Consider the following 13,477-nt stretch of genomic DNA (forward strand, 5'->3'; position numbering starts at 1 on the left):
TATTGGCATCACCTTCGATCTCAGAGTCAAGGGATCGAGTCTCACCCCTTGCAGATGAAAATCCCCAATTTCCACCCTTCCTTACAAGAGACTTCATCTTACATTTAAAAAAATAATAAATATAAATTTAGTATTAAAACTTATGAGAACATATTTTTGCTGAAAAACTTACTATTTTTTTTTTTTTTCAATGAAGGCACCCAACATTCCCATCTTGTAAGATTTGGTCTTAGGAGGCCATACTTCAAGTTTATATTCTAAAGTGTTAACTTTTTTTTTTTTTGAGGGGAATTCTAAAGTAAATGATTAATACTAAATATATCTGGTAGCGCAAGTCTAAAAACTAGTTGATAAATGATATATCGTGGACTTGAAAAGCAAGTCAAACACTACGTTGTTGCCCCCCTGTTTTGGCCCAACGACTAATGAAACCAGTAACGAAGAATTTCAATTTTCACACATGAAACAAGAAGCTACCCACAGCTTCAACTTCAATCATACTCATCCTGAAGATAACTAACTTAACATAAGCAATCGATAATTATTCCATTTAATAAAAACCTCGTCAAAAAGAACATAGATCTCTTATCATCTCCTCAACTACCACTGACTATATATGTGATAGAAAATATAAATATCCATCACTAGATAACACTCAAACTCAAGGAGTTTCACAAAATCTAACCATATAACATCGCATTATACAGTATTTGATTTCTTCTTGCTCTACTTGTTGCTCCAGCTGAACGTAAGATGTGCCTCAGAGTCGATCCTTTTGATAGCGAAGGCGATGACATTGAGCTCGCACTTCCGGGAGGTTTGCTCGACCGGCTTACAAATGCATTCTCCGACTTCGAGCTGCCGTCTTCATCTTCGTGCGTCACAACTTCTGCTTCAGAATCTTCCTCTAAATATCATCAACAATTCTATATGGGTATGCATAATTAATACTCCCACTATATATTTATAGTCGCAACATTTTGACTTTTTCGATTTTTATAGTATAATTTTCTTACTAATATGTAAAACAAATTCTAGTACTCTTTATGTTCCTAATTTATGTTCCTAGTTTGATTGAACTTTTGCAAATAGAGCTGATAATTATTCATGAGTGAGTGGATTATCCACTTAAAACGTTCCGGATAAATGGGTGAAAACCAGCAATGAAGTTGGTAATGGATGGAGTGGTGGTGGGGCGAGTCGAATATGGATGAGATTTTTCTGACTCAATACTCGCTCCGTCCATCCACGCACCCATGTCATACATATATTAACATACTAATAAATACAATATATATATATATAATAATATATAATATACTACTATATATATTATTGTTAGTATTAAATTTTGACATGTTTTAGAATTGACAATTGATATTTAGTCGTTTTGCGATTAATCAATGATTAAATTTTTAATTAATAATTTTTTAAATCGTCAATTAAGTATACAAATAGTTTTTCTAGTTTCATCCCTTTTCCACCCGCCCATCCATGGTTGATGGATGGGGCGGATATGGGTGAAATTTTTGGAGGGTGATGGATAGTGTAGATGGAGATTTGGTTTGCGGGTAGCGGGAGGATTGGGGTCCACCTGTCCCATCTCCGACCTATTACATCATAATTACGTATTATTAAAAAATTATAAAAAATTGAAATAAGACCCCACACAACTATGTTTTTTCTTATATGTTTCCTTCGTTTTACAATAAGTGAAACACTTTTCTTATTTGGAATAAGCACAATAAGTGAAACCAAGCACCAAATAGCAAAAAAAAGTTCACTCTTATTACAAATATACCACCAAAAAGTAAGAGAACACTACAATTTCAATACTTCTTCACTCTACTCTATTGTGGTCCCAACTTTCTCTATCTAAATTCCTTGATAACTCTCTACTCACTCTATTTTTCACTTACTGAAACGGATGAAGTATTTGGAAAAATTTAGAAGATTCTATGCAATTTTAAAAGTGTCAAGATTCCAAGTAGAAACATCAATAAAAGACGAAGGAATTATATATATATGTAAGACGATTTTGGACTTATCTGTTCAATGTATATATTAAACACAAATATACACTTATAATTTTTACTAAGGCTTCTTTGGTAGGGCGTAAAACTTTTTCAGTGTAAATCGATTTTCATGAAAAATAATTTACAATGAAAAACACACTTCCAAAATTAGTTTTCCGTTGTTTGGTTCTATGTAAGAAAAATAATGAAATGAAAGAAATATGAAAGGGAAAGTAAAGAGGTAATGAGAGGAGTGTGTAAGAGAGATAAGGAAAATAGTTTTTCCCTCATTTTGAAGGGAAAATGGTTTTCCATCATTGGGAGTGTAATTTTACTTCAAGCGAAAATGATTTTACACTCATTTGCCAACCAAACAATGTAAAACTGAAAATAGAGGAAAACGTTTTACGCCCTACCAAACGGAGCCTAATTGAGAATTGAATATAATTTTGGTCAAAGTTGTGTGTTGACAAACGTTGTAGTTTGTTGATTGAATATACTCATTCCATCCAAAAATATCTAAACACTTATCTCTATTATATAAGCCAAGGGAGGAGGTGTGGTGTCCTCTTTTGAAGTGCCTAAAATACCCTTAGGGGGCGTTTGGTTCATATAGTGGTATGGGTTTGGAATCAGGAATGAAATCAAGATGGTATAGGTTTGGAACTTGATACCTAATACCATGTGTTTGGTTTTGTTTGGGAATGAAATTTTTTCTTCTATTTAATACCTAGAGGTCTTGGTATGAGCCAAACCCACCTCCCCCTTGGGTTTCTAAACCCCATACCTTATGGGTTTGAGGTATGGGTTTTAAATCTATTAAATTATTAAACAAACATTAGGTATGGGTTTTGTTCATTTTAAACCCATACCTCATACCAAAATCATATGAACCAAACACTCCCTTAATGATCTAATTAATGGAATGAAAAAAATTACAAAAGCAAATCATTTAAAAATTCTCATTCCAACTTGCCATTTAAAATAAGTTTAAAATGGTATATGCATCAAATACTTCAATCAAGAATTAAATGGACAAAATATTTATACCTTATAAAAAAAGATGGCATACATAACGTGCACATAAAAGTCTGAACATTCACTACCTTTGATACTCTTTAATTCAGTTAAACCAGCTCATTATTTTTATTTTTTTTGTTCAATATTCATTCACAAAAAAATTAATGTTAACAATCACTCACAACCTTTTTATTTTTTTTACATTATCGAATTAATATATCTAAATTCATCTAACTTTTGAATTTTTCTCATTTAAGTTTAATCATAAATAAAGTACGAATGAAGTATCTAATATAATAACAACTTTTGAAATTAACGCACGCATCACGTGCATATGAAAGCTAGTATATAACTATGAAAACATAGACAAAGCCTTTTGATCTCTAATACTTTTTTAAGGTAATAACGTTCTTTTACCCAATTCCATTGACATTGTTATTTTTATCCCCAATTTCTTGAATTTCTTTTTAAAACAATCAATCATGTCATAACGTCAATTTTACAATTTCGCACTACAAAAAAAAATATGAAACACTAATAAAATCAATTATGAAACTTATCTCTATTATATAATAAGGGAAGGGGGGAGCAATGGTGTCCTCTTTTGAAATGCCTATTTTACCCCCCTTCCCTTTCTAAATTACAAAAGGAATGTCAAAATCAAAATCGGCACTCAAAAGAAAAACTACCAAAAAATTAATTTACAACACTCACTCACAAATCACTTACAAATCAGTTAAAAGAAGAAACTTTACAAATCACTCATACAATTGAGAAAATCACGTTATAAAAGTCACGCAAATCACTCAAATAATCAGGAAACTTTATTAAAACTTAAAACTAACATACAAACTAAAACTAATAACCTAGAACGTCAAAACATACAAAAATATTTACAAAAATTTACTTATAAATCACTATTCTCAAGAACCATTAATAATCAATTAATGGTGGGCCATGATAAAAAATAGAGGTGTATTTGTAGTAAAATCGGAATTTAGAAGTTAGACAAGGAAAAAAATTATTTACTTTTTTTATAGTGTTTCCTATATATAATGATACTTTTACATATATTTGGACCTATCTTTTTCTATTATATATAATAGCGATTAATTATCAAGGTAAAAAAGTTTATGTAAAATATCATTCAAGAATTAAAGTACAACATATCTCTATTATATAAGAGAAGGGGGGAGTTATGGTGTCCCCGAATGAAGAGACTATGTTACCTGCTTCCCATTCTAAATTACAAGTTCAGTTACAAATCAAAGGGGACTTCAAACAAAAATACCAAAAATATAATTATAACAATCACTCATAAGTCAACTAAAATCATAAAATTGCATAATTTGCGTTATGCAAATCACTAAAATGAGGAACTTTACAAAAACTTAAAAATTCACTTACAAACTACAACCTATAGAAAAATTGACTTGAAATCAAAGTTCCACTTTCTTTACAATTTATGAAGTACTGTACTTAATTCAAAAATCAACTAAAAAATTATAATATTAGAAATCATAAATAAATTCAATAAAATTTCTATTTTGTTCATAGAATTTAACTTGGAAGAATTAAAAAAAAACAAAAAGAATGGTGAGAGACTTAAGTGACAGAAAAAAACCAATCAAATTTTACAACTAAAAACAATTATACTTCGGGCTTGTTCTCCCCAGCTTATTTTCAGTTCAGTTCAGTTCAGTTCAGTTCAGCTCTAATAAGTTCAGTTCAGTTCAGTTCAGCTCCAATAAGTTCAGTTCAGTTCAGTTCAGCTCCAATAAGTTCAGTTCAGTTCAGTTCAGTTCAGATCAGTTCAGTTCAGTTCAGTTCAGCTCTATTCTTTTATAACCATTTTGTTAAATATTATTATTATTATGTTGGTATAATTTATTTTACTAATTACTATTATTATTATTATTATTATTATTATTATTATTATTATTATTATTTAAATATATATCATTACTATTAAGTATTATTATTATTATTATTGTTGTTGTTGTTGTTTCTATATATTTTTTTTATTATAGCTTTACTAATTATTATTACTATTATTATTAGGAGGAACATGGTTTAGGTCAAAGCACAAATAAACCCACTTTTTTTAGCCCATAAACCAATCAAATCGCGTCAAGACGGTTTATGATGTAATTTTCGCGGTCCAACCCAATCATTATTTTTATTACTAAATATTTTTAAATTATTAAATCTAATTATTAAAATAGTAATATTAATTTACTTCTTAGATATTATTGTTATTATATATCATCGTCAAGTATTAATATATTAATACATATAATATAAAATAATTATTATTAATTATCATTACTATCATTAATTATTATTATTATTATTAATTTATGATTATTAATATTATTTATTTATAACTATCATTTAAAGATATTCAAAATACTACTATTATTATTATTCATTATTATTACTTATCATTATAATTATTATTTAATATTCATATTATTATTGTTTAAAATATTATTTATATATTTATTACATTCAATTTATTTCAATGTAATATAATTCAATTCAATTTAATTCAATTCAATTCAGTTCAGTTCAGTTCAGTTCAGTTCAGTTCAGTTCAGTTCAGCTCTGATAAGTTCAGTTCAGTTCAGCTCCGATAAGTTCAGTTCAATTCAGTTCAGCTTTGATAAGTTCAGTTCAGTTCAGTTCAGTTCAGCTGTTTTATGCCGAAGAGAACAGACCCTTCGTATGTCTAATGTTCAAATTTTGACTCTTATGGCGAAGAAAATCGAGTTTCTGTTTTGAAAAAAAATCAAGCACGCATCGCGTGCAAAAAATTCTAGTAAGATCTCTATTATACTCCCTCCGTTTCCTAAAGATCTTCCCTCTTTCCGTTTAAGGGTGTTTCCAAAAGATCTTCCCTCTTTTGCTTTATTCCTTATTTGGCAAAACAAATTTCCCTATTTACCCTCTCATGTCACTATCATATGGTCCACCATTACATTATTAATTCAATTTTACTCCCTTTCTCTCTCCTACTTTAACCCCTTTTTATTTGTTTATTTATCTTACCCCTTTCTCTCTCCTACTTTACTCACACCATGCCCCACACAACTTGATTTTACTTGGTATCTGTAGGAACAGTAAGTGGGAAGATCTTTAGGAAACGGAGGGAGTATAAGCCAAGGGAGGAGGTGTGGTGTCCTCTTTTGAAGTGACTAAAATACCCTTAATGATCTCATTAATGGAATGAAAAAAATTACAAAAGCAAATCATTTAAAAATTCTCATTCCAACTTGCCATTTAAAATAAGTTTAAAATGGTATATGCATCAAATACTTCAATCAAAAATTAAATGGACAAAATATTTATACCTTATAAAAAAGATGGCATACATAACGTGCACATGAAAAGTCTGAACATTCACTATCTTTGATACTATTTAATTCAGTTAAACCAACTCATTATTTTTGTTTCATTCTGTTCAATATTCATTCACAAAAAATTAATGTTAACAATCACTCACAACCTTTTTATTTTTTTACATTAGCGAATTAATATATCTAAATTCATCTAACTGTTGAATTTTTCACATTTAAGTTTGATCATAAATAAAGTACGAATGGAGTATCTAATAGAATAACAAATTTTGAAATTAACGCACGCATCGCGTGCATATGAAGGCTAGTTGGCACATAATTTAAGCCATAACAATATGAGAGTATTGTTTATGTAAACTGAATTTAATTATTTGCATACATAATCTTCAATATATAGGTTCGCCCAAGCCAGAGACGTTCCATTCTATCGAAATCATCATGGAAGAGACCAATATAAATCCTAATCCTATAGCACAAGAAGCATCTATGCTAGTAGAAAACAAAGTTATCAATACGACTTCATTGAATTTGTATAAAATCATTAGCAAAAAACTCCAAGTAATAGGGGAAAAATCTGAGAGATTCAAGGATGAGCTGCTGATCACATTGGTCGGGGTGACTGGCCAAAATGCAATGCAGATGCCGTGGTCGTCGTCGTTGGCGGCTTCATCTTCCGGCCTTAAGTACGTCGCAATGGTTGCCAATTGTATGGCGTTCATTTCACTACTAAGCGGAGTGCTTTTAAGATCGAAAGGAGCCATTGAAGGACATGCCCGAAGGCGGGTAGCTAGCAACATGCTAGTGATGCTAGGAATTTTACTTACGGCAGCAGGACCCATGTTGAATATATCTATGAACATTCCTGGTGTTGGGGGTTATTTTGTTCCCCTCATATGCTTGCTGCCTATTATTGGTGTTTGTAACTGATGTCAAGATGTTAAATTGTATGTTACTCAGATACGGATGAAGTGTCTACTCGAATACGGGTGTTCAAGTGTAATCCATGTATAATAAATTTTTTCAGAAATTGCGTAGTATAAGATTTGATCCCGAAACCTCAAGTACATATATTAAAGTCTTAACCACTAGACTAAATTATATTTAGTGTTATTATCATAAAGTATTATATTAATAAATGAACTTTTTTCTTACTTGGGACATAGCCCAGACCTGATAACTAGTATTTAGTTTAAAATGAAGTATCCAAGTAAAGTATTGTGCCGGACACGACACGCTCCTAGGTAAATGAAGGTGTCGGAGTAACACTGGTTAAATTAGATATCAACTCATTTAGATCGTACCGATGAGTGCAATGTCAAGATTCATGGTCGAAAATGTGTCATATACATATAAATGCAAGTGTAATAAGCAATGCGAAATCTAAGATGCAAATTATGGACCAAGATTTTATTGTCGGCAAAGTCATAAGGACCAAGATTTGTTTGCGTGATATATAATTTTATGTTCTATTTAGTTTCCTTACTTTCCTAGTTACATTAAGGATGCGTTTGTTCGGGTGTAAAATATTTTTAGTATAAAATGATATTCAAGGAAAACAATTTTAAAAAAAACACAATGTCAAAATTAATCTTTCATTGTTTGGTTAATTGGTTCCATGAAAGAAAATGATGAAACGAAAGGAAAATAAAAGGGAAAGTAAGGAAGTACTGAAGGAAGTGTACAAAAGATATAAGAAAAATAGTTTTCCATCATTTGAAGAGCAATTTTGCTCCTAAGGAGAATAGTTTTACACACCTTTATAAACTAAACAATGTAAAATTGAAAATAGCAGTTTTTTCAGGAAATTGTTTGACACCCTACAAAACAGAACCTAAGATGTAAAGGTGCTACAATAACGAACTACTACCTCTAATGCTTTTTAAACAGTACAACACGGGTTGATTTTCATGCTTATCGATGTACCACTTTGACCATTAATATATTCAACTATGAATAAGTCAATATTATTAAAAATTGATATGTCGAAAGTATGTTGAGACAGATTTAATAAGATCTCACATGATTATGTTTTCCTTTATGTATAAAACAACGATCAATCTAAATTAGATATTTATAGTGTCAAAATATAGAGTGTGTAGCTCAAAAGGAGACTTATAAATAAATGTTCTTATAAAGTTAGAATCCATAGTTTTTGCTCCATATAATGGAATTCAGCAAATGTTGCCTTCAAAGTAACAAGAATTTAATAACCTTTATTTCGTTAGTTTTTTTTTTTTTTGAAAAGGAATGTTTGCTTAGTTAAAAAGGACAAAGACGGGATACAGAAATTGATGGGAATTTGAATACTGAAAAGTTGTTTGGTTAAAATTAACATAAGAAATTGTAGGTTTAAAGTCAGTTCGTTGACCTTGCAAACAAGTTAATGGACACCCAATAGTTTGACATTGAACAATTTGGGAGACTTAGTCCATGGGGTTACCGATCTTAATTAGATAAAACCTTGCTAACGTACTCTATTGTAATTTAATATCAAACTACAACATAAATTAATTTCAGGCGAAAAACAATAAATAGAGCAAACAATAATCAAGCTTTTAATTGAAGCACAAAATCCACATACATGCCACAAACTTATAGATGAATTTTACAACACACAAAGGATAAGGGCCTATTCTCCCCATTTTATTTTCAGTTCAGTTCAGTTCAGTTCAGTTCAATTCAGTTCAGTTCAGCTTTGGACAATACTTTTACTCTCACATATCACTATTCATTTCAGTTCAATTCAATTCAATTCAGTTCAGTTCAATTCAGTTCAGTTTAGTTCAAATCAGTTCAGTTTAGTTGTTTTATGCCGAAGAGAACAGGCCCTAAGTCGGGTTGGACAACTAAAGAGGAGACACGAAGGTTGTTACCTCCATGGTTCCCTACTTCAGTTGGAGTGAGAATTTGAGATCTTGCCTAATGGCGCCGGAACATGCCTGTATACCTAAGCTAAATATAATAAGGGTTAAACTCTAACCCCATAAGGGGGTTGGGCTATGCTAGTGCTAAGCTACGCTAAGGAATCAAGAAATGCCAGAGTTTGATGGATTGTCCCTTTTCTTGATAACAATTTCTCTTTTTATAAAGAATCATAATGTGTAATTTTCATGCATGCTGGGGGAAAAATATTTGAATCATATTTGATTCAAACTTTAATGCACTGTTTTCTGGCGTTGAATAATCGTTGTCCACTAATGCACGTTTGTCTTTATGTTGAACCATCTCTTGATTGTCTTTTGATTGCTATTCTTTCACTTCCTTTGATTTTCATCTCTTGATAATCCTGATGATCTTCCTTTGAATTTTGTTGACTTTTGACCTCTTTCGCTTAATGGACTTTATAATAAATAGGGGAACATATTTTGAAAGAAAAGTAGTGGTATTTTGGAAGTTTGTGTAGAAATTGAGGATAATTTAGTCCAAGAAAATCAATAAAAAAGAAAACAAACACAACATTTTGGGACAATTAAAAGAAATGCGAGCACTATATTATGAAGGAGGCAGCATAAATTTAGAAACATGGAAAATGAATATATGTGTTTGGTTGAACAATGGAAGTAGAATTTCCTATACAAAGTCTCACCTAGGCCCATTAAGTAAGCAATCTCCTCGTTTAGTAGGAAATATTCTACAAAATCCTAATTCCTAAACTTTTCACAACCAAACAATTCAACAATTTCCCACGCTCAAAAAATACACTTCATGAGAATTTAAGTGACACCCAAACAACCACAACAAAGCTGCAGTTTACTTAAAAGGAAAAACAAAATATACATTTTTTTCTCTTATTACTTATACTTCCTCTGTAATAAAATAAACATAACAAATGATTATTTTATATTTCACAAGTCACAAATAATACTCATTTGTTGCATATTATGTTAAGAAGAAAGAAAAAAGATGTATTCACTAATTAAATGTGATATGAAACCGTTTTGATAGGACAATTAATATATTTCATTAAGTGACTTAAAAAGAGATATTAATTGTTAACACACTTAAAAATGAGGCAGTTATCTCTCTTTTAAAAAATAGGAAAATTTACAAAAAAATTACCTTAACAAACTCTTTTTAAAACATCTTTTATGGTAAATTCTTTTTAGAACACTACCATGTAAAGGTTTTAGTTATGTTTGACAGTTAAAACAAGGTATGAAATCACATGTTATTCACATTAGCACGTTATATACCAAACTCAAATGGAATGTAGTTGGGCTACGATGAGGTCCTGGTCATTCAGGAGGGATGAGAGTTCTGCTCCGACGAGAACATGGGCTATTCGGAAGGGGGGAACTCGAAACTTCTGATAATATGATCACATGAATAGCATGTGATGGTCAATCCTTGTTTTAATGATCAAACTTAGCTAAAATCGTTAACTAGTAGTATTTGGAAAGGATTTTACTATAAAAGGTAATTTTTTATGAGATTTATTTTGTAAAAGGAAGTTTTTTGAAAAACATTGTTATAAAAGGTAGTTTTTTTAAAATCTTTCCTAAAAAATAAAAACCTTACAAGTGCTATTTTTTTTTTAAGGTTGATAGAAACTTTGTCCTAACACTTTGTTTGAGTCTTGGTAAGAAAAAAGTTCAAATACCCCCGAAAACTCTCAGTCTGCAAAAATGGCGAAATCAAAGGTGAAGACAAACCCTAATCTAACCCTCGCAAAATGGGTAAACACAAGCTCTGCGCTTGCAACCCTAATGTTTTTATGGTCAATTCTCAGACAATACGCACCTTCAGAATTTCGTCGCTTTATTTCTCGCTTTACACGCCAAATTTTCGACGTTTTGTCTCCTTATATTGAACTCTGCATTGAAGAGTTTTCCTCTGATGAAAACATTTACCAGAACGATGATTTTGCTTCTATTCAGGCTTATCTGGGTGAAAAAGGGTCCAAAAATTCAAAGAAACTACGTTTGTTGAACAATATGGGTGAAAAACGGATATTTTGCATGAATTATGATGAAGAAATGACTGATAAATTTGATGGAATTACAGTTTGGTGGACGTTTCGAAACCGTAAAGCCGTTTTGAAGACATCGTTTAATAGACGGAGTTATAAGCTAAGTTTTCATAGGAAAAATAGGGAGATTATAGCAGGGAAGTATTTAGATTATGTGATTAAGGAAGGGAAGAAAATTAGGGAAAAAAACAGGACAAGAAGATTGTTTTTGAATAAAGTTGAACATTCTTATGTCCCTCATAATTTATGGACTTCTGTTGAGTTTAAACACCCTGCGAGTTTCGAAACGTTGGCTATGGATTCAATGAAGAAAAGAGAGATTATTGCTGATCTTTTGAAGTTTAGGGATAGTGAAGAGTATTACTCAAGGATTGGTAAGGCGTGGAAGCGAGGGTACTTGCTATATGGACCTCCAGGGACTGGAAAGTCTACTATGATTGCTGCAATGGCGAATTTGTTGGAGTATGATGTGTATGATCTTGAGCTTAATGCAGTGCAGAACAACACGCAGTTGAGGAAGCTTTTGATTAACACGAATAGCAGGGCTATAATCGCGATTGAGGATATTGATTGCGCGCTTAATCTTACAGGAAAAAGGGACACAAAGAAATCTAGTACTAGTGGTAGTAGTGTAGGAACAAGAGGGAATACTACTACTACTACTGCTACTGCTACTTCTTCTGCCAATGGCTCTAGGCAGGCTAGCACTGTGACTCTTTCGGGTTTGTTGAATTTCATTGATGGTATATGGTCTTCGCTTGGTGGTGAGCGAATTATAGTCTTTACTACGAATTCTGTGGCTAAGTTGGATCCGGCATTGATAAGAGCAGGAAGGATGGACAAGCATATTGAGCTGTCTTATTGTGGGTTTGAAGGGTTTAAAGTGCTTGCTAAGAATTACTTGTTGGTTGAGGACCATTCTAAGTTTGATGTGATTAAAGCTCTGTTGGAAGTAACCAAAATGACACCTGCTGATGTTGCTGAGAATTTATTGTTTAAGTCCCCAGATGATGATGCTGATATATGTTTGGAGAATCTCATTCGCGCGCTTGAGAAAGCCAAGGAAGATCAGGAGGCTAAGGAGGCTAAGAGAAGGGATAAAAAAGCGGAGCAAGCACAACTAGAGTTGGTTGAGAACAAAGATGATAAACCAGAAGTCGAGGAGGAAGAGAAGGAAACAAGTACCATAAAGAATGAATAAGCATGTCAAGTTAATGGAACAAATAATTGAAACAATCAGGAAGTTGATTATACTTATCTAGCTAGGATATTACTTACAGTATTACAAGTATGCAGTAGACAAGATGATCAGAGTAACCATTATCATTACTTAGTTTAAGCTTTCTAAATGGCCTTTTTGTTATTCACCATTTCTGGCCCCATTTTTGTTTGTTTGGATCTACTAAGAACTTGAAGATTTTACTTTCAAGATGATTTTTGTCACAAGACAAGATGCATATTAATCTTCAAGCAATAAAATGATGTAAGGTAATCAAAACACTTATTTGAACAGAATTAGAACTTGATTATGTTTGTACTTAAGAGTTCATGGGGTTTAGTATTGCTTTAATAATCAAATTCACTTATGTTTTGTGGAAATCTTTTTTTATTTGTTGTTGAAGGTATGTTATGTGGAGGTCTTTTTGGGACATTATTGGTTCAATACAAACTAACTACTAGAACTACTTGTTAAAGGAAAACATCATTAGACGATGATGGTTAGCCATGTCATGAACTTGGCTAACAAATTGTCTTTCTACCTTGTGGATGTCACCTACACCATGCTAGACTCTGGGCGATGAATCCTTTTTGAGCATACTAACTAATAACAACTCTGGTTAAATTCATTGAGATCGCTCATGTAAATTTAAAACATCCTAGGCTTTCGACATAAATAACTGAAGTGGTTAGAGACAATACTCTTTTTCCCCCTGTCTTAAGTTAGTTGTTTTTTTAAAAAAAAAAAAAATAACATCAATTCATTGATTCAAAGTCATACGACATCTACAATAGAAGTAGAAACTAAACAAATACATATCAAAATGAAATAAATACATTCTAATATGATAAAACCACGATCGTTGAGTAGATCTAACACTTTTGAACACCCTCGT

The 13,477-nt window shown here is 31.6% G+C and overlaps 1 protein-coding gene across 1 annotated transcript; it reads left to right on the forward strand.

Annotated features, from left to right (window-relative positions):
* Positions 1-418: 418 nt before the first annotated feature.
* LOC104894143 (AAA-ATPase At3g28580) lies at positions 419-12,910 on the forward strand. Its single transcript, XM_048644199.2, has 2 exons — positions 419-934; positions 11,272-12,910. Exons 1-2 carry the CDS (start codon positions 791-793, stop codon positions 12,562-12,564), a joined length of 1,437 nt encoding a protein of 478 aa, XP_048500156.1. The 5' UTR covers positions 419-790; the 3' UTR covers positions 12,565-12,910.
* The last annotated feature ends 567 nt before the right edge of the window (positions 12,911-13,477 follow it).

This window comes from Beta vulgaris, chromosome 5, assembly GCF_026745355.1.
Source record: "Beta vulgaris subsp. vulgaris cultivar EL10 chromosome 5, EL10.2, whole genome shotgun sequence".
Taxonomy (NCBI): Eukaryota; Viridiplantae; Streptophyta; class Magnoliopsida; order Caryophyllales; family Amaranthaceae; genus Beta; species Beta vulgaris.

Coding starts and splice junctions, on each gene's coding strand:
- LOC104894143 (XM_048644199.2), top strand. CDS start 791: ATGACATTGAGCTCGCACTTCCGGGAGGTTTGCTCGACCGGCTTACAA. Junction 935..11,271: donor TCATCAACAATTCTATATGG/GTATGCATAATT, acceptor GCTTCTATTCAG/GCTTATCTGGGTGAAAAAGG.